General features: G+C 45.1%; 1 protein-coding gene across 1 annotated transcript; it reads left to right on the forward strand.

Annotated features, from left to right (window-relative positions):
* The first annotated feature begins 387 nt into the window (after positions 1-387).
* LOC136779302 (zyxin-like) lies at positions 388-1,749 on the forward strand. The gene is made up of 5 exons (XM_066736834.1): positions 388-429; positions 563-719; positions 790-1,124; positions 1,185-1,262; positions 1,348-1,749. Exons 1-5 carry the CDS (start codon positions 388-390, stop codon positions 1,747-1,749), a joined length of 1,014 nt encoding a protein of 337 aa, XP_066592931.1.
* The last annotated feature ends 19,394 nt before the right edge of the window (positions 1,750-21,143 follow it).

The raw sequence follows: 21,143 nt of genomic DNA on the forward strand, positions 1-21,143 counted from the left end.
GCTTGCCATTGGTCCATCGATCTGATAAGCTTGATTATTGGTCTATAGATCTGATAAGCTTTATCATTGGCCAAGAAGCTCTGCACATTGTTCGCTAATAAGAAGGCAACGTGCAGTGTTTCATTCCCCACGATTCCCACAAAGCACGTGGACCGCCCGAGTTTCAGCAGAAAAATGGTAAGTAATTTTAACATCATTGCATGCTAATACGTGATAGAAGTGATGTGTAGTGTTCTTCCGCGATGTTTTGCAATATATGTTTTGATAAGAATTTCCAGTTACGAATGCATGTATTGTTAACTGTAGAATATGTCATATTTATTGTATTTGTAACAATGCAACATGGCCGTATTTTTGTATTTTTGCTACTAAGAACACAATACAGCCATGTTGCATTTGAACAAATACACGCAAATACGACGTCATATGGTTTCCAATATATGCAATCGTAAGTGGACTTTCTTACTATCACATATGTGTTAAAACATTGCAGTAGCATATTACCCATCAAATCTTTCAAGCATGTGACATTTTAATAATATTTTTCTTGTTTTATTTTCAGAAAACCAGGAACTCTGAGGAGAAGAAGGAGGGAGGGGGCCAGAAGAGGGCTGCTTCGTCCAACCCCCCTTATACCCCCGCCACTCCGCAGCCACCCACGCCTCAACCACCACCGCCGCAGCCACCAACGCCGCAACCACCCACGCCGCAGCCGCCTAGCGATAAGGAGAAGGAGGGGGGGGGGGTCGAAGGTGACCCCGCAGACCACAAAAGCGGGGGTTTTCAAAGGTCTGCATGCCGCCCCCAAGCCAGGGGGATCCGCGGACCCTAAAAAAACCCTGCAGCGGCGGTCTTTGCCATCCCTGCGGCCTACCCCAAAGCCAGGGGGATCGGCAGGGACATCGCAAACTACCCCGAAGCTAGAAGTAGCCGCAGAAAGGCAGGCCGGGCCGAAGTCTTCGGCCAATTCCAGGTCGAAGCCGGCAATTTTGCCGGCCGTTGTTCCGCATAGTGCGATTCGTGGGCGGTCCCAAGAACCGGGACCGTCCCGAATCCGCGCATACGCGGAAACTGTGGCAGGGCAGCGGCCTTCTTCGGCGGAAGCAGGGCTGTCGAAAGAAAAGGTAAGTCTGACAGAATCTCTCTAAATATTGTATATATTGATAAGAATTTTATTTTTCCAGATCAAGAAACTCCTACGCAAGCAGTGGCGGCAGCGCTACCGCCGCAAGAAGGCCGCGCAGCGAGCAGCTGATCTTGCTGTAAGTATAAACAAGATCGAAATTAATGAATATAAAAAATAATAATATTATTTTTACTTTTTACAGCTCTTAAAATTGTTAAGAGAGGAGAGCAGCCGCCGCGCCCACTCCCCACGACGCCGCAGCCGTTCCCCACGACGCCGAAGCCGCACTCCACGACGCCGCAGCCTCACTCCACGACGCCGCAGTAGCACTCCACGACGCCGCAGCCACACTCCACGACGCCGCAGCCGCACCCCGCGACGCCGCAGCCACACTCCACGACGCCGCAGCCGCACCCCGCGACGCCGCAGCCGCACTCCACGACGCCGCAGTCGCACCCCGCGATGTCGTAGTCGCTCCCCGCGATGCCGTAGTCGCTCCCCCCGAAAAACCTGTCGTGGCGGACGCCATTGCCGCCGCGACAGGTAAGGAGTCCAGGCTCCGACCAAATGTCCACGGCACAAGAATAGATTTATGTGCCGTGGACATTTTAAATAAATTATAGTTTAACTCATAATGTATTTCTTTTATAAACCCACCCCAACCCCGCTTCACTTTTGACGGGACTACACGCTTGGGAGAGAGAGAGAGAGAGAGAGAGAGAGAGAGTGAATTAGAGAGGGAAAGAGACATCATGCTTCTACTCCGAGTACGCGTTTTATTACATTTAGGGTTACATAGATTAGATGAAGCATTGGAAAAATAATATGAAAGCATCCCATTTTCATGATACTACTAACGATATTGTTTAATTTGCATTTGCACTTTTACTTTTCAAGAAATAAATTGCTAAATGTACGAACGCGTGAGGCTGAAAAGAGCGTTTTTCAGAACAAATGGGGGACAATGGCACAGTCGTATTTCTCAATAGAATGAGATGAAACTAATCATAATCGATTCCTTTCATTACGCAGATCGTCATAAAGAACGCGGATTTCGAATAAACGTCTTAGTTTTGGAGATATGAGCAATTGAAGATACACGTGCGCAACAGCTGATTCGCAAAATAGGGGAAATGAGTATGCGCCGTTCAACTTCAGTTACTCATATCTCGAATACTAAGACGTATATCCGAAATCCCCGTTCTTTATGACGATCTGCGTAATGAAAGGAATCGATTATGATTAGTTTCATCTAATTCTATTGAGAAATTCGACTGTGTCATTGTCCCGCGTTTGTACTGCAAAACGCTCTTTTCTGCGTCACGAGGTCGTACGTTTAGCAATTTATTTCTTCAAAAGTAAAAGTGCAAATGCAAATTAAACGATATCGTTAGTAGTTTCATGAAAATGGGATGCTTTCATAATATTTTCATATTTTTCCAATGCTTTATTTGATCAGTGTAACGCTAAATGTTATAAAGTGCGTACTCGGAGTAGCAGCGCGATGTCTCTCTCTCTCTCTCTCCAGTATGTAGTCCAGTCAAACGCAAAGGTCGCACAGTCTCTTGGGGGTTAGTCCGTAGCTGTCAAATTACGCGATTGCATCATAAACATGGAGTATACTTTCGGAAAATGATTACGGAATAGAAGGATGGATTTGGATAATTATCAGAGAAGAAAAACTATATCAGATGAGTATTTTATTAACAAAACATGAAAATTATTAAGGAAATTTACTTTGTGGTTATTTTATTTCTGTTCCAGGTGAAGTCATGTTTCTGTTGCTTTCAATGCAAGAAAAAAGTACTCATTGACCAATAAGTAAAAAACTTTGAAGAATTTCTGTGTGGCCCAGTGATTTTAATACTTCTGACAATTTTATAATAGTGAAAGTATAAGCAATTGGTGTATGTACAAGGAAGTCTTCTTGTAAATTTATCATGTAGCAGAGCTTACTATTACTGCAAATTAAAGCAAGTTTAATGAAACTAATATTTTTATCTCTTCCCTTCCAAATTCTATTTACACAGAGTAATAACATATAATCATATAAGTTATACGTTATTTAAATTACAAACAAAATTACATGTACTTCATGTTTGTGAAGCGTAGCTGTTTGTATCTAGGATTTTTAATATTTGACGTAATACAAATTGTATAGGTTTTCTGCAAGTGCTTTCTTCATCCGCTACATCATTTTACATCTTCTGTGACATTTATCTCCATCCGTTTCACTATTCTATTCAAGTATATAACATATAGATAATAATTCTCTATTTATTTGTACATACACTCAAATTTGATAATACTTCTGATCTGCAATGAATTTTATAGTAGTTTCAATGACTCTTAAACCTCTTTTCCAACTATTAGCTTAGAAAGGTATTTTGAAAATAGATTACTTATTTTGTTATTTCAATTATGATGTTGTAATTCATAGAAATATATATCAAACCTTTGAAAATTATATCTTATATGTCTAGTAACTGTATAAATTAATGCTACAGAACAGATAAATTTCACAAACAGCAGTGACAAAAAATGTATTATATATAAAGGATGGTTGTCCAAATGTGAATTGGAAAATTATTTGAAGCTAAGAACAATTAGAATTCAACAGTACTCTTTAATGTATAAGAGAAAATCATCCTGTCAAATGTAAAGAGAAGTAATCCTATGGAAGAAGATCCAACCATTACAAGTATAATAATTCATGTGAACATTCTTCAAAGTTAATAGAGCCTTTGTTTACCTATCATTTTAACATTTATAAAATTGATTAGTATAAAGGAAATCCATATATCAGTGTATTTAAAAATAGCAAGGAAATATTGGTATAAGTTTGAAAATTAGAAAAAGGAACTAACGAATCAAATACATGTCACACAATATGTGGAAGGATGTTGCGGATCATTCCAGAAGCACTATTCAACTTGTACTACAGCAAATAATAAATATCATTTCTACAAGCAGCTACGCTTCACAAACATTAAGTACCTACATGTAATTTTGTTTGTAATTTAAATAACATATAACTTATATGATTATGTGTAATTACTATGTGTAAATAGAATTTGGAAGGGAAGAGATAAAACGCTGCTCAAATGGGGGGGGGGGGGGGCAAGCTAGGTTCCAGCGTTCCCTTTGTTATTGTCGGCTCTGCGTATATTTCAACAAATTTGTCAAATCTTGCCCCAAACGAAACAACCTCATTTCTTAACCAATTTTAACGTTTATTCACATTTTTGAAAACGTCAGACGATTATCTAGCGATCTTCGCTGGCCGATTTTTCAAAAAATGAAAAACTAAAAAAAAGAGAAATTTAAAAAATCGGCCGACGAAGATCGCTAGATAATCTTATGGCGTTTCCAAAAAGGTGAATAAACGTTCAAATCGGTTACGAAACGAGGCCCTTTCGTTTGGCGCAAGATTTCGATCTGTAATGTCGATATACAGATTCCCCTTGAGCAGCAAGACAGGAGATAACCGATCAATACCTATTAGGTCGAGTAGAAAAAGTATACACAAATAATAAACTCCTTTAGGATATTTGAAATGTAACATTAAGATCCATATATAAATCCTCAATATTATAACTTCAGGAATAAACGTTATTCAAAGAAAATTCAATTTAACCGATATGAAATCTAATAAAGAATTTAAATTTATAAGAAAAATATTAAAGAGAAAATACTCTTCCCTAATTTCCAGCATGCCCCACGTTCGGCGCCATTTTGCGACATGATTCCTGTTATTGTGGGGAAGGCACAATTTTAACAAGAAATCAGTGCAAAGGCACACAGACTTTACTTATAAAGAGCGCCAGGCTCATGAACTTTATATATGAGCCAGTCTGAGGCTTGCCGGCTTGAGACTTTCAAGGACGTGACATGCTGTGAAATTAAAGTGGATTCTGTAGGAAAACTACCAGTACATATTAATAAAAGTTAAAATAAGAATTATATTTTATAACTGCTCTGTCTATCAATTTACAAGTATAAAGTTAAGATAATTATACAGTTATACATGGGATTTCTCCCCAAATCTACCGTTAACTTATAAAGACTAGAGCCATGAAGTTATAACTATTCACAAGGAAGTAATTATATATATATAAGAAAAATGAATATTAAAGAATATTGAGTATGTGGGATAATCGAAAGACCCTCAGTCCATGTATGAATTAGTCTGGTTGGACAGGAGCCTCTTTCCCAATTTATCCAATGCTAGCCCTTCAAGAACCTAATTACTTGCTGTACTATTCCTGTAGGAAATATAGAAGGCACAAGCAAAAAGGTAACACCAAGTCAAGCAAGGCATAGCCAGGTCCATCAATATCTAAATCCTTATCAAGAAAGTTAAATGACTAGGGTTATATAATGGAGTCTTTTACACTCCCTTTTCAGTGTGCTTATGCACCAATTCATTACCAATATTCTATTCAGAATATAATATTAACCCTTAGTCTGGAGGTACTTCATTATAACAAAACTATGTACAAGTAAATAAGTAAAGAAGAAAAATAAATATATATATATCCCAGGGTTCCTCAGCAGTTCCTTCGGGGGTCGTTTGGCAGTATCGTCTTTTAAAGGTTCGAGTTGATTGTTCCAGTTAGACTAACCGTGGAATAAAGGGAGGTTGAATAATCTCTAGAATAATTGCTAGCGAACAGTGATCATTACTTTGGGTCGCTCAGTAAATGCTAATAATGCTGCAGGAGTCGTTCTATAAAGAGAAAGTCGTACATGCATTAGATTTCGGGGTTAGTAGAGGTGGGTGTAGAAGAAGGTATTAATTTGTCCAAATGTTTAGTGATGGGAATTCCAGAGTCAGTGATGAGGATAGCGTTGTGCTTATCGTTGATCGACTCTATGGTATATGGCCCGATATACTGGGAGTCTAGTTAATGTTTTCTAGGTTCTCGTAGGACATAGGCCAAATCTCCAGGGGAATAGGAAACAAAGGCTGCGTTCCGATCGTAATATTCCTTAGATTTTTCTTTAGCTTGGATTTCGCGTTCTCGGGCTAAAGCGTGAAGCCGGGTTAACTGCTGAGCCAGTTCCTGTGCGTATGCGTCGTAGGTTAATAACTCCTCGATCGCATAGGCGGAGACGGGGGACTGAGCTTTGCGCCCATAAACTAATTCATAGGGCGTAAACCCTGTAGCTTCGTGCACAGAAGTATTATAGGAGAACATGGCGAAGGGGATGAATAAATCCCAGTCCGAATACTGGTTGATATTATGTTTTAGGTATTCGATGAGCACTAGATGACTTCTCTCTAGAGATCCATTGGTCTGGGGTCGATAACCGGAGGTGGTCAAGTGCTTGATTTTAAAAAGAGAGGTTACGCTTTTGAGTAATTTTCCTAAAAAGCTGGTGCCTCGATCCGTGAGAATGGCAGGCGGAAGTCCGAATTGCGCAACGAAATGCCTCGAAAATGCGTCAGCGATGGTAGCGGCGCGAATGTTAGGTATTGCGACAGCAATGCAAAATTTAGTCAAATTACACTGCATGGTTAGGACGTGTAAATTTCCGGAGGACGTAATAGGAAAAGGGCCTACGGTGTCCAAGGCTACTTTATCGAAGGGGGCACAGGGGGTGTCAGTTATGAGCATTGGCAGTTTAGGTTTTACGCGAACTAATTTCTGCCGTTGGCAACTATCGCAGGAACGTATAATGCTCTGGACGTCCTTATGGAAACCGGGCCAATTATAATGTTCCCTAATTCTATGATAGGTCTTGGTCACTCCCTTATGACCTCCAACTAAACCTCCATGATATTCCAGAATGATATGTCTTCTTATCTGAACTGGAGGAGTAACAACTTCACCAGTGCAGATAGTGATTCCGACATCGTCATCGTGGAACGCACGGGAAAAGACGGAGCTCAAATAGCGCGCCGTCAGCCAGGTGGTTCCGAGTTTATACGGGCCGATGCTGAACTCTGAAATTTTATTCTCGTGAACAAAGTCCTTTAGCTTTTTCAGAGAATTATGAATTTCTTCGTCGCTGGCGGGGATTAATTCGCGGGGATGGGTAATGACCAGGATGATCTTGGTGGTTTTGTAGGGAAAGTCTTGAACGGACCCAAGAGGAAAAGGATGGTTTTTTATGGTTTTCAGATCGATTCTTCCGGTTTCTATGAGCATTTGGCTAATGGGGTCTTGAAAGGAACAGTCAGAGGCATTCAGATGGACAATGTTGCTGGGCTTGTGGCACAGAACATATGCGGAGCTTTCTACTTTACATTTCATGGGGTTCGGGGGGGAGTAAAAGGGGGATTCTTCTGAGATCGGATTGGGTTCAATACGGTGTGACGCGGTTTTTGGAGTCTCCCCGTCCCAATGTGTTAGTTCGAAACGGAATTCGGTAACGAGAGGGGAACATAATAAATCCACCGACTCTCCCTCCTTTCACCCCCTTCGATTTATCGTAATTATCTAAGATTGTGTCGAGCCAGCACTTCGAGTGCCAGAAATGGATGTTGTTCAGTATACTAAGAAGAAAGGGGAAAGACATGTATGTAGAATGAATGAGCAGGATAGTAGACGGCGGCTCGCGGTTCTAGGTCCGGGATGGATGAGTAGTAGTATGGGACATAGAATGGGCATCAGCAACGGATGACCACAATGACGAGAGGAGGAATTTAGGAGAAAAACCTTGAGCGAAAGGCCCCCAGTACCCACTCCCATCCGAAAGATACGACGGAAAGATCTACGAGAAGATTCTACCAGCCAAGAACCCATCCTGAAAACATGGGCCTTTCAATTGGTAGACGGCACCATACCTGTCGCCGCTAGAAGGGTCGTACGATAATCAGCCAATAATTGGGCCGCGGAAAAAAAAGGACCAGCGAATGGCTAGATTAAATCAATCCGATCCCGGAATAAGTAGGAGCGGAGTGGGGGAAAAATCAAGTGGGGAATGAGACTACTTAGAGCAAGAGAATAGTTCTCTTCGATTGGAGACAGGGAGCGGAGCGGATGGCTCCGGAGATCGATCAGGATCGTCCAGGATCCGAGATGGAGAGCCAGTCTGAAGTGTAGGAGTTCGGCGGAGGAGGAAAGGAGACGTCCGAGGGTTGCACCAGGCCACCTATAGATGGGAAAGTCGGTAGCTGCGAGGAGTTGGGTGTTCGAGCCGACCAGAGGACTTCTCCAGACCGAGTTTGAGTCAGGTAGGGTGGTGTAGTTATCGGATGTACTCCGCATGGCGAGGCTAGCTGGGTGGACTGGCCCAGGAGGGGGGAGGTGTTCCGGTTCATTCTCGATACGGGGCTCCCCGTCATGTTCTCCACATCTTCCCCGACGGTGACCTCTCCGACGAGGGATTGTCTCTCATGGAGTTTCACTCGGGTGCGTGGGTGAGAGAAATCGGGAGTTGGCGAGAGGGTGTAGAGGTACCCTCGTCTCAGGACCGTCGAGATGACTTGGGGCACCACTCCCCAGGTATTCCCCAGCCGAAGTGCGTAGATAGAATAATTCTCCCGTGGGAAGAAATCGTGCCCTTTCCGATTAGGTGGGGAGAAGGAAGACCGTCGGTTGGTCAGTAGTGGAGAGCGCGAGCCGGTCATCTCGATTTCAACCCGGTTCGGGATGTCCGATCGGAGAGGAGGGTAGGGGTCGGTGCCTCGGCGCTGCCAAAGTTTGGAGTCGGTCGGGGTATCGGCTGGCCTTGTCGCGAACCTCTCTCCGAGCATCTTTTCTTGGTGGGGCCCCTCTGAACTGCGCAGTTAGGGGGTGAGTGCCTAGGGTCTCCCCTGCGAGTCTAGATGATCTGGCCCGTGGAGAAAGCCTCCTACGGGACGTGGCTGATTATAATATGGGACGGCTTATTCCCCGAGATCGGGAGTTTCTCGTCATGCGGAGGGACGCAGGAGAAATGGATTTATGAAGAATCCCCGCTCCTTTGACCCGCGAGCTTGTGTACGACTGTGTGTATGAATGTGAGTATGACGGTGTATGTGCGAAGGTGAGAAAGAGAGCGATTATACTGAGAATTGTATTTAGGAGGCTGATTATGGGGAAAATTGGCGATAAGAATAAATCGTATGACCACAGTATTATCTAGTGCTTATTTCATTTAAATATGCAAGTATCTAGTCCTATGGTTGTCTCATCCTCCTAACCCTGCCCCTCTACCAAAGACAATATCCTGACTAGCTGGAGATGGAAGAATGTCGAATGTGAATTTCTGGATGGTTTGATCACGAAATCTGATCTGGCGCCCAACACTCCTACTTTAATGAGGAGCACTATTCTTCCCTGTACTGGGACGATTATAGCCATCGGAAATCATACTTGACAATTTTATATAATGGGGAGACGGAAGGACTCGTTATAACGGCAAAAACCAGGGTCTAGGGATGGATCGTATTGAGGGGGTGGTAGGGTTTTGTTTTGGGTAGCATCCACTACGGTGCTATCCGACTCGGCGTCGGAGCCTGAGAGTTCATCTTCGGGTTTTTCAAAATCACTAGGTATCCAGGTGGAGCGTCCTATGGGTTTTATTTTAGCAGGCGAGGGGAGAGTAAAGTTCAGGGGTTCAGATGTTGCGGTAGGTGTTAAACACGGGTCCGCATCGGTTTCCTCATCGGAATAGGTGTTTTCGTCCGATGATTGTTCGTTGTGGAGGGAAGCCAAAAGTTTATGGATTTCTTCTTGGCTAGAGCTCAATTCGCTAATAATAGAGCATTGTTCGGGGGTCAGTGGGGTACATTCTGCCTCGAACGAATCTCCGAGAACGCTGGGTTCCTCAGAGAAGTCGTCTGGAGGATTCTCCGAGTTGGTGTCGTCGGGGAGAGTCGTTTCTTCCATCAGTGTTGGTAACATGCTTGTAGGGGGCCTAGAGTCGATATTGGTTAAGGGGTGAACTTCTGTAGAAGTCTCGAGATCGGTGGAAGAGTCCAGTTCGGCATAATTGATAGGGGGAGGGGCTTCTTCCCGGCGACGGCTTCTCAGACGGGCACCAATTGATTGTGTGTCCACCGGAAGTTGTTTTTGATGGGGAAGGTAACTGGGGTCATCGCGGAACACCGGCAGAGCTATCGGCACCGGATTCCGTGATAGAGCGTCAGCATTGCAGTTAGTTGCTCCTTTCTTATAGATGATTTCATAGTCGAACTCCTCTAAACAGAGATTCCATCTTTGGATACGGTTGGTGGGGTCGGTTGCTTTGCTGAGCCAAACGAGAGGTTGGTGGTCGGTGACGAGAGTGAATTTTCTTCCGTACACGTAATGACGGAACTGTTTAATAGCATAAACAGCAGCTAATCCTTCTTTCTCGGAAGTAGAATAACGAGTTTCAGGGTCGGTAAGCGTGCGAGATGCGTATGCTATAGGTCGATCGTGTCCAAGTTTCCCTTGACTGAGGATGGCCCCTATGGCAAATTCAGAAGCGTCGCAGGTGATGATAAAAGGGAGCTGGAAATCTGGATAGGCCAATACTGGAGCTTCGCATAGGCAGGCTCGTAAGTCTTCAAAGCTGGCCTGGGCCTCCTCGTACCAAGTAAAGGTGATACCTTTCTTGAGCAGTTAGTGTCAGGGGTTTGGCTCGTTGAGCAAAATTTGGAGTAAAGCGTCGGTAATACCCGGCTAATCCTAGAAACTGTTTGATGTTTTTGGGGTTGGTAGATACTGGAAATTTTCGTACAGCCTCCACCTTGGAGGGAAGGGGCTGGACGCCATTCGGGTTAATAAGATGGCCTAAATAGGTGATTTGTTGTCTTAGGAAGGCACACTTTTCCGATTGCAGCTTGAGACCGTATTGTCGAATTCTGCTGAATAAGCGCTTGCACTTTTCGATGTGTTCAGAGAGTGTGGCAGAAAATACAATAATATCATCAAGATATACAAAAAGTTCCTGTCCTTGGAGTCCTTGTAGGACTCGATCCATAAGGCTCTGGAAGGTGGCGGGGGCATTTTTGAGTCCAAAGGGCATTCGCGTGCAATCGTAATGTCCAAAGGGCGTAGAGAATGCTGTTTTATGTCGATCCCGGGGATGAAGGTGAATTTGGTGGAATCCACTGGCCAAATCGAAAATAGAAAAATACTTAGATCCGCCTAATTTATCCAAGATGTCCACAATGATAGGCAAAGGGTAGGAATCTCCTACGGGTTGTTCGTTCAGTCGACGGAAGTCGGTAACTAGGCGCCAACGTTTCTTTCCTTGGGAGTCGGGAGCCTTCGGTACGATCCACAGCGGAGAATTGTAGGGCGATGAGGAAGGGACCACTATGCCGCTCTCTAGAAGTACATTGACCTGGCTCTGTACCTCAGAATGTAATGTTTCTTCAATTCGGTACTGTCGGATCTTGAAGGCTGTTCCTCCGGGGGTATCGATTTCATGATAAATATCGGCTTTGTTTTCGGTGTCGGGTCGGTCTCCCGTCAGGTAGAATATGTCAGAATACTCATGAATTAAAGAACTAATCAAAAGTTGAGCGTCTGGATCTTCCGGTGATGGGTTGAGGAACAGGGCTTCCAAGGCGGTAGTCCTTTCCTGGGGTTTTAACGGTTCAATTCCAGGTCTTGCATCTTCGTAGGGCAGCTCTCGTCTAGGATCTTCGCCTAGGTAGGGAAGAGTAATTGGATAGTCTTCCCCCGGAGGTGATGTTGAAGGAGATCTTATGGTAACATTAAGGGACTGAGGTGGGTGCTGAGAGGCATCGACCTTAGTACACCCTTCTCTTATACTTAGGAGTTCGTCACTGTTTTTGAATGGTAGAGGCCTCACTGGTTTACTAGAGGTAACCAAGGTCCGATGTAACAGGGAGATCTGTGCCTCGGTTTGGTTGAGGAAGGGCATCCCCAAAACTCCGGTATAAGGGAGGTCGAAGTCTTCTATAACTTGGAATCTATGAGGTTCTTCATCGATGGTAAGGATTACCGATCCTACTACATCCAGTTGTCTCTGAGACCTCGTAGGGCCGGGAAATCGGGGTATTCGAGGCCAATCTCCTCCCGAAGGGCATTATACACTATGATGTTAATGTGCGAGCCTGTATCCACCAAAAATTCTCCATCCAAGTAGCTCAGTTGGGGAACCTTCTTGAGTACCAGGGTCGAGTGTGGCGAATAGCTCAAAATGGTGGAGACGGGTGAGGGGTCTTTTCTCCTTTTCTGGGGTGGAGTTAAAATTTGAACGGACGCGGTTTCTATGATGGGTTCGTCGACGCGTCGTTCGGGCGAACCTGATCGTAGTTTAAATCACCGGTCTCTTCGACAGCCTCCATTACTGCAGTAGTAGGAACATGAGTAGTGGAAGGATATGTAGGAGAAGCTCGACAGCTGGATGCTCTATGCCCAATCCTTCGACACCGTCCACAGGTAAGTTCTGGATCGTAGGGCTCTGACTGGAGAGGTCTAGGGGGTCGTGATCGATAGTGTTGATCGGACGGAGGGGGATAACCGTTAGGTCCGGGTGCCGGAGGAGGTTGAGGGTAGCGGGGGAACGGAGGATATCGGGAAGGATGAGGGGAAGGGTATGAGGAATAGTACGGGGAAGGTTGATAGGCACTTGGATTCTGGGATTAAGGAGGATAATTGGAGTGATCGAAGGCTTCTCTTCGTTCTATACCGAACTCCCGTAAGCGCGCGTAGTCGCAATCCTCTTGTAGATTTCGGGGGTTTCTGGAATACACGGGAGTGTAATATTCTGGAGCCAATCCGTCCATGAATACTTCCAGAAACTCCCGATCATTGGGCTCCTGTATCAGGACGAGCGATTCTGACCCGTATTTGTTTTCATAAGCGGCGTCAAGGTCGGCTTTCAGGCGTTCAGCTCGATCTATATACGAACCTAAGGCTTCATTAGGACGCATGGCTAATTTTCCACATTGGGTGACCAAATCTATAAAAGTCCGGGGAGGTTGAAATTTTCGTCGTAAGTGAGCGATCAAGTCCTTGACGGTAGGGAATCGTTTACCAGTAACGCTCACACGAGCAGAACCGACTAATTTGGCCAATACCAAAGGAACGAATTCCTGACGAGCGGCGTCCGACAAGGTAGAATAAATATTCTCCAAATTTTCTATAAAAGGTCCCAGATCGTCGCGGGATCCATTATAGGATGGTACTGTTTGGAGTTGGATTAATACCTCTCCTCGGGGAGAGCAAATTCCGTTGGAAACATTTAAATAACCGGACACATTTCCACGGTAGCTACCGTTAGCGGGCGGAAGAGGAGGAGGTCCGGGTGGTGATCGTGTAGGGGTAAAAGCCATTTTATATAGGAAGTTAGTAGAACATTTTGAATAAAACTGTGTCAAAAAGGCTGTTCACACCCTGAGGAAATTCTATGGGAGCAGAATTTCCTGCGAAATCCTACCGCTGTCACCAGATTTGTTACGTACTGGGTAGTCGTGGCCGCCTCTCGGTCGAGTTTCGCGCTGACTCGACACTACAGTCTGGGTCAGTAGAAACGTCGATTGAGCTTTTCGACTATCAGTACAATGAACTATAGTATTACACTCCGAGCGGTAAGAATGTAATGAATTGGCAAGATTCGGGGTGAATGATAGTATGTATAAACATACGTTGGAACAGCAGTTTTGACACAAGACTATGTATTTTCAGGTATTACAATTATACTTACAGTAAACGTTAATAACGCTGGATCAGCATTCGCAGGATTATTTACTAAATGTCACAACTATTGGAGAGACTAGACTCTCCGATGGTTGTGGATTTCTCGCACTTAATTAATTATGATCAGTTCGTAGTAGTTGTGCTTGTCTTTCAGAACGGTACGTGTTAGGCACGACTGAAAGATGTACACTCGCGACAATTTCTACACGACTTGTTTCGGATTGAATTATACTAGACTTAACTACCAGTACACGGCGACTGGGCAAGAGATTTGTTAGAATACGGTGGAGTACTCTGCTCCGGTGGAACGAATACTAGAGTTACGACCTTGGAACGCGGATGATGCGGCAGCGGCTAAGCTTGCACAGAATAAGACTCGACTTAAGGGTTGCGGAACTCGCATATATGTAGGAGGCTTAATAGGTCATGTGTCGTTAGTAGCGCCATGATCTTTCGACACATGACGACCGAAAAGTCTCCACATCCACGGCCGACGCCCAAGGTTTAACGCAATTCCGGAAAAGAATTCCGGGTGTCAGCAATGTGCAATACCACCGGTATTGCACACGGACGTGTGCGATCTACTTTGGTCCGGCGAGGTGGCTGACCCCTACGTTACATCCCTTTATAAGTACTCCCCGACCACAAGTGAGTTACCCTAGTCCCTTACAACTACTCCCTGACCCCAAGAGAGTTACCCTAGCCCCTTTATAAGCACACCCTGGCCCCAAGTGAGGTACCCTTGTCCCATATAAGTACTCCCCGACACCAAGTGAGTTAGTCTAGTCCAATATAAGAACTCCTTGACCCAAGTGAGTTACCCTAGCCCCTTAAAAGTACTCCCTGACCACAGGTGAGTTCTTCTAGCCCCTTTATATGTACTCTCTGACCGCAAGTGGGTTACCCTAGTCCCAGATAGGGACGCCCTGACCCCAAGTGATTTACCCTAGCCCCATATAAGTACTCTCTGACCCCATGTGAGTTACCCTAGCCCCTTTATATGTACTCCCTAATCCTAAGTGAGTTAACCTAGTCCAATATAAGTACTCCCTGACCACAAGTGAGTTATTCTAGCCCCTTTATATGTACTCTCTGACCGCAAGTGAGTTACCCTAGTCACTTATAAGTACACCCTGACCCCACGTCAGTTACCGTAGCCTCTATATAAGTACTCCCTGAAACCAAGTGAGTTACCCTATTCCCACATAAGTACTCCCTGACTCTAGAGTGAGTTACCCTAGCCCCTTTATAAGTTCTCTCTGGTCCTAAGTGAGTGACCCTAGTCCCATAGAAGCACCCCCTGGCCCCAAGTGAGTTACCCTAGTCCCATATAGGTACGCCCTGACCCCAAGTGATTTACCCTAGTCCCATATAAGTACTCTCTGACCCCAGGTGGGTTACCCTAACACCTTTATAAGTACTCCCTAACCCTAAGTGAGTTACCCTAGTCCCATATAAGTACTCTCTGACCCCATGTGAGTTACCCTAGCCCCTTTATAAGTACTCCCTAAACCTAACTGAGTTAACCTAGTCCCTTTATATGTACTCTCTGACCGCAAGTGAGTTACCCTAGTACCTATGTAAGTACTCCTTGACCCCAAGTGAGTTACCCTAGTCCCATATAAGTACTCCCTGACTTTAGAGTGAGTTACCCTATTTCCATAGAAGTACTCCCTGACCCCAAGTGTGTTTCCCTAGTCCCATATAATTACTCCCTGACCCCAAATGTGTTTTCCTAGCCGCTTTATATGTACTCTCTGACCGCAAATGAGATACCCTATTCCCATATAAGTACTCCTTGACCCCAAGTGAGTTACCATAGCCCCTTTATAAGTACACCCTGGCCCCAAGTGAGTTACCGTGGTCCCATATAAGTACTCCCAGACACCAAGTGAGTTACCCTAGTCCCATAGAAGTACTCCCTGACCCCAAGTGAGTTACCCTAGGCCGTTTATAAGTACTCCCTGACCCCAAGTGGGTTACACTAGTCTCATATATGTACGCCCTGACCCCAAGTGATTTACCCTAGTCCCATATAATTACTCCCTGACCCCAAGTGAGTTAGTCTAGCCCCTTTATAAGTTCTCTCTGACCCTAAGTGGGTTATGCTTGTCCCACATAAGTACTCCCTGACCCCAAGTGGGTTACCCTAGTCACATATAGGTACGCCCTGACCCCAAGTGATTTACCCTAGTCCCATATAAGTACACTCTGACCCCTTGTGAGTTACTCTAGCCCCTATATATGTACACTCTGACCGCTAATGAGTTATCCTAGCCCCTTTATATGTACTCCCTGTCTCCAAGTGAGTTACCCTAGTCCCTTATAAGTATTCCCTGACCACAAGTGATGTACCCTGGTCCCATATAAGTACTCACAGACGCCAAGTGAGTTACACTAGTCCCACATAAGCACTCCTTGACCTAAAGTGAGTTACCCTAGCCCCTTTATAAGTACTCCCTGACTTTAAGTGAGTTACCCTAGTCCCATATAAGTACTCCCAGACCCCAAGTGAGTTACCCTAGTCCCTTTATAAGTACTCCCTGACCCCAAGTGGGTTACACTAGTCTCATATAGGTACGCCCTGACCCCAGGTGATTTACCCTAGTCCCATATAATTACTCCCTGACCACAAGTGAGTTAGTCTAGCCCCTTTATAAGTTCTCTCTGACCCTAAGTGGGTTATCCTAGTCCCACATAAGTACTCCCTGACCCCAAGTGGGTTACCCTAGTCACATTTAGGTACGCCCTGACCCCAAGTGATTTAACCTAGTCCCATATAAGTACACTCTGATCCTATGTGAGTTACCCTAGCCCCTATATAAGTACACTCTGACCGCAAATGAGTTATCCTAGCCCCTTTATATGTACTCCCTGTCTCCAAGTGAGTTACCCTAGTCCCTTATAAGTATTCCCTGACCACAAGTGATGTACCCTGGTCCCATATAAGTACTCACAGACACCAAGTGAGTTACCCTAGTCCCTTTATAAGTACTCCCTGACCCCAAGTGGGTTACACTAGTCTCATATAGGTACGCCCTGACCCCAAGTGATTTACCCTAGTCCCATATAATTACTCCCTGACCCCAAGTGAGTTAGTCTAGCCCCTTTATAAGTTCTCTCTGACCCTAAGTGGGTTATCCTAGTCCCACATAAGTACTCCCTGACCGCAAGTGGGTTACCCTAGTCACATATAGGTACGCCCTGACCCCAAGTGATTTACCCTAGTCCCATATAAGTACACTCTGACCCTATGTGAGTTACCCTATCCCCTATATATGTACACTCTGACCGCAAATGAGTTATCCTAGCCCCTTTATATGTATTCCCTGTCTCTATGTGAGTTACCCTATTCCCTTATAAGTATTCCCTGACCACAAGTGATGTTCCCTGGTCCCATATAAGTACTCACAGACACCAAGTGAGTTACACTAGTCCCACATAAGCACTCCTTGACCTAAAGTAAGTTACCTTAGCCCCTTTATAAGTACTCCCTGACCCCAAGTGAGTTATCCTAGCCCCTTTATATGTACTCCCACACTCCAAGTGAATTACCCTAGTCCCATATAAGTAATCCCAGACCCCAAGTGAGTTACCCAAGTTCCATAGAAGTACTCCCTAACCTCAAGTGAGTAACCCTAGCCCCTTTATAAGTTCTCTCTGGCCCTAAGTGGGTTACCCTAGTCCCAGATAGGGACGCCCTGACCCCAAGTGATATACCCTAACCCCATATAAGTACTCTCTGACCCCATGTGAGTTACCCTAGCACCTTTATAAGTACTCTCTAATCCTAAGTGAGTTAACCTAGTCCAATATAAGTACTCCCTGACCACAAGTGAGTTATTCTAGCCCCTTTATATGTACTCTCTGACCGCAAGTGAGTTACCCTAGTCACTTATAAGCACACCCTGACACCACGTGAGTTACCGTAGCCTCTATATAAGTACTCCCTGAACCCAAGTGAGTTACCCTATTCCCACATAAGTACTCCCTGACTCTAGAGTGAGTTACCCTAGCCCCTTTATAAGTTCTCTCTGGCCCTAAGTGGGTTACCCTAGTCCCATATAAGTACTTCCTGACCCCAAGTGAGTTACCCTACCCCCTTTATAAGTACTCCCTGACCCCAAGTGAGTTAACCAAGCCCCTATATATGTACTCCCTGACCCCAAGTGAGTGACCCTAGTCCCATAGAAGCAGCCCCTGGCCCCAAGTGAGTTACCCTAGTCCCATATAGGTACGCCCTGACCCCAAGTGATTTACCCTAGTCCCATATAAGTACTCTCTGACCCCAGGTGGGTTACCCTAATACCTTTATAAGTACTCCCTAACCCTAAGTGAGTTACCCTAGTCCCATATAAGTACTCTCTGACCCCATGTGAGTTACCCTAGCCCCATATAAGTACTCCCTGACTTTAGAGTGAGTTACCCTAGTTCCATAGAAGTACTCCCTGACCCCAAGTGTGTTTCCCTAGTCCCATATAATTACTCCCTGACCCCAAGTGAGTTACCCTAGGCCGTATATATGTACTCCCTGACCCCAAGTGGGTTACACTAGTCTCATATATGTACGCCCTGACCCCAAGTGATTTACCCTAGTCCCGTATAATTACTCCCTGACCCCAAGTGAGTTAGTCTAGCCCCTTTATAAGTTCTCTCTGACCCTAAGTGGGTTATCCTAGTCCCACATAAGTACTCCCTGACCCCAAGTGGGTTACCCTAGTCACATATAGGTACGCCCTGACCCCAAGTGATTTAACCTAGTCCCATATAAGTACACTCTGATCCTATGTGAGTTACCCTAGCCCCTATATAAGTACACTCTGACCGCAAATGAGTTATCCTAGCCCCTTTATATGTACTCCCTGTCTCCAAGTGAGTTACCCTAGTCCCATATAAGTACTCTCTGACCCCATGTGAGTTACCCTAGCCCCTTTATAAGTACTCCCTAAACCTAAGTGAGTTAACCTAGTTCCTTTATATGTACTCTCTGACCGTAAGTGAGTTACCCTAGTGCCTATGTAAGTACTCCTTGACCCCAAGTGAGTTACCCTAGTCCCATATAAGTACTCCCTGACTTTAGAGTGAGTTACCCTAGTTCCATAGAAGTACTCCCTGACCCCAAGTGTGTTTCCCTAGTCCCATATAATTACTCCCTGACCCCAAATGTGTTTTCCTAGCCGCTTTATATGTACTCTCTGACCGCAAATGAGATACTCTATTCCCATATAAGTACTCCTTGACCCCAAGTGAGTTACCATAGCCCCTTTATAAGTACACCCTGGCCCCAAGTGAGTTACCGTGGTCCCATATAAGTACTCCCAAACACCAAGTGAGTTACCCTAGTCCCATAGAAGTACTCCCTGACCCCAAGTGAGTTACCCTAGGCCCTTTATAAGTACTCCCTGACCCCAAGTGGGTTACACTAGTCTCATATAGGTACGCCCTGACCCCAAGTGATTTACCCTAGTCCCATATAAGTACTCCCTGACTTTAGAGTGAGTTACCCTAGTTCCATAGAAGTACTCCCTGACCCCAAGTGTGTTTCCCTAGTCCCATATAATTACTCCCTGACCCCAAATGTGTTTTCCTAGCCGCTTTATATGTACTCTCTGACCGCAAATGAGATACTCTATTCCCATATAAGTACTCCTTGACCCCAAGTGAGTTACCATAGCCCCTTTATAAGTACACCCTCGCCCCAAGTGAGTTACCGTGGTCCCATATAAGTACTCCCAGACACCAAGTGAGTTACCCTAGTCCCATAGAAGTACTCCCTGACCCCAAGTGAGTTACCCTAGGCCGTATATATGTACTCCCTGACCCCAAGTGGGTTACACTAGTCTCATATATGTACGCCCTGACCCCAAGTGATTTACCCTAGTCCCGTATAATTACTCCCTGACCCCAAGTGAGTTAGTCTAGCCCCTTTATAAGTTCTCTCTGACCCTAAGTGGGTTATCCTAGTCCCACATAAGTACTCCCTGACCCCAAGTGGGTTACCCTAGTCACATATAGGTACGCCCTGACCCCAAGTGATTTAACCTAGTCCCATATAAGTACACTCTGATCCTATGTGAGTTACCCTAGTCCCTTATAAGTATTCCCTGACCACAAGTGATGTACCCTGGTCCCATATAAGTACTCACAGACACCAAGTGAGTTACACTAGTCCCACATAAGCACTCCTTGACCTAAAATAAGTTACCTTAGCCCCTTTATAAGTACTCCCTAACCCTAAGTGAGTTACGCTAGTCCCATATAAGTACTCTCTGACCCCATGTGAGTTACCCTAGCCCCTTTATAAGTACTCCCTAAACCTACTGAGTTAACCTAGTCGCTTTATATGTACTCTCTGACCGCAAGTGAGTTACCCTAGTACCTATGTAAGTACTCCTAGACCCCAAGTGAGTTACCCTAGTCCCATATAAGTACTCCCTGACTTTAGAGTGAGTTACCCTATTTCCATAGAAGTACTCCCTGACCCCAAGTGTGTTTCCCTAGTCCCATATAATTACTCCCTGACCCCAAATGTGTTTTCCTAGCCGCTTTATATGTACTCTCTGACCGCAAATGAGATACCCTATTCCCATATAAGTACTCCTTGACCCCAAGTGAGTTACCATAGCCCCTTTATAAGTACACCCTGGCCCCAAGTGAGTTACCGTGGTCCCATATAAGTACTCCCAGACACCAAGTGAGTTACCCTAGTCCCATAGAAGTACTCCCTGACCCCAAGTGAGTTACCCTAGGCCGTTTATAAGTACTCCCTGACCCCAAGTGGGTTACACTAGTCTCATATAGGTACGCCCTGACCCCAAGTGATTTACTCTAGTCCCATATAATTACTCCCTGACCCCAAGTGAGTTAGTCTAGCCCCTTTATATGTACTCCCTGTCTCCAAGTGAGTTACCCTAGTCCCTTATAAGTATTCCCTGACCTCAAGTGATGTACCCTAGTCCCATATAAGTACTCTCTGACCCCATGTGAGTTACCCTAGCCCCTTTATAAGTACTCCCTAAACCTAAGTGAGTTAACCTAGTCCCTTTATATGTACTCTCTGACCGCAAGTGAGTTACCCTAGCCCCTTTATAAGTACTCCCTGACCTTAAGTGAGATACCCAAGTCACATATAAGTACTCCCAGACCCCAAGTAAGTTACCCTAGTCCCATAGATGTACTCCCTGACCCCAAGTGAGTTACCCTAGCCCCTTTATAAGTACTCTCTGACCCCAAGTAGGTTACCCTAGTCCCATATAGGGACGCCCTGACCCCAAGTGATTTACCCTAGCCCCATATAAGTACTCTCTGACCCCATGTGAGTTACCCTAGCCCCTTTATAAGTACTCCCTAATCCTAAGTGAGTTAACCTAGTCCCTTATAAGTACACCCTGACCCCACGTGAGTTACCCTATCCTCTATATAAG

This window comes from Prorops nasuta, unplaced genomic scaffold (assembly GCF_024137725.1).
Source record: "Prorops nasuta isolate Cenicafe-Biocafe unplaced genomic scaffold, Cenicafe_Pnas_1.2 PNAS00016, whole genome shotgun sequence".
Classification (NCBI taxonomy): Eukaryota; Metazoa; Arthropoda; class Insecta; order Hymenoptera; family Bethylidae; genus Prorops; species Prorops nasuta.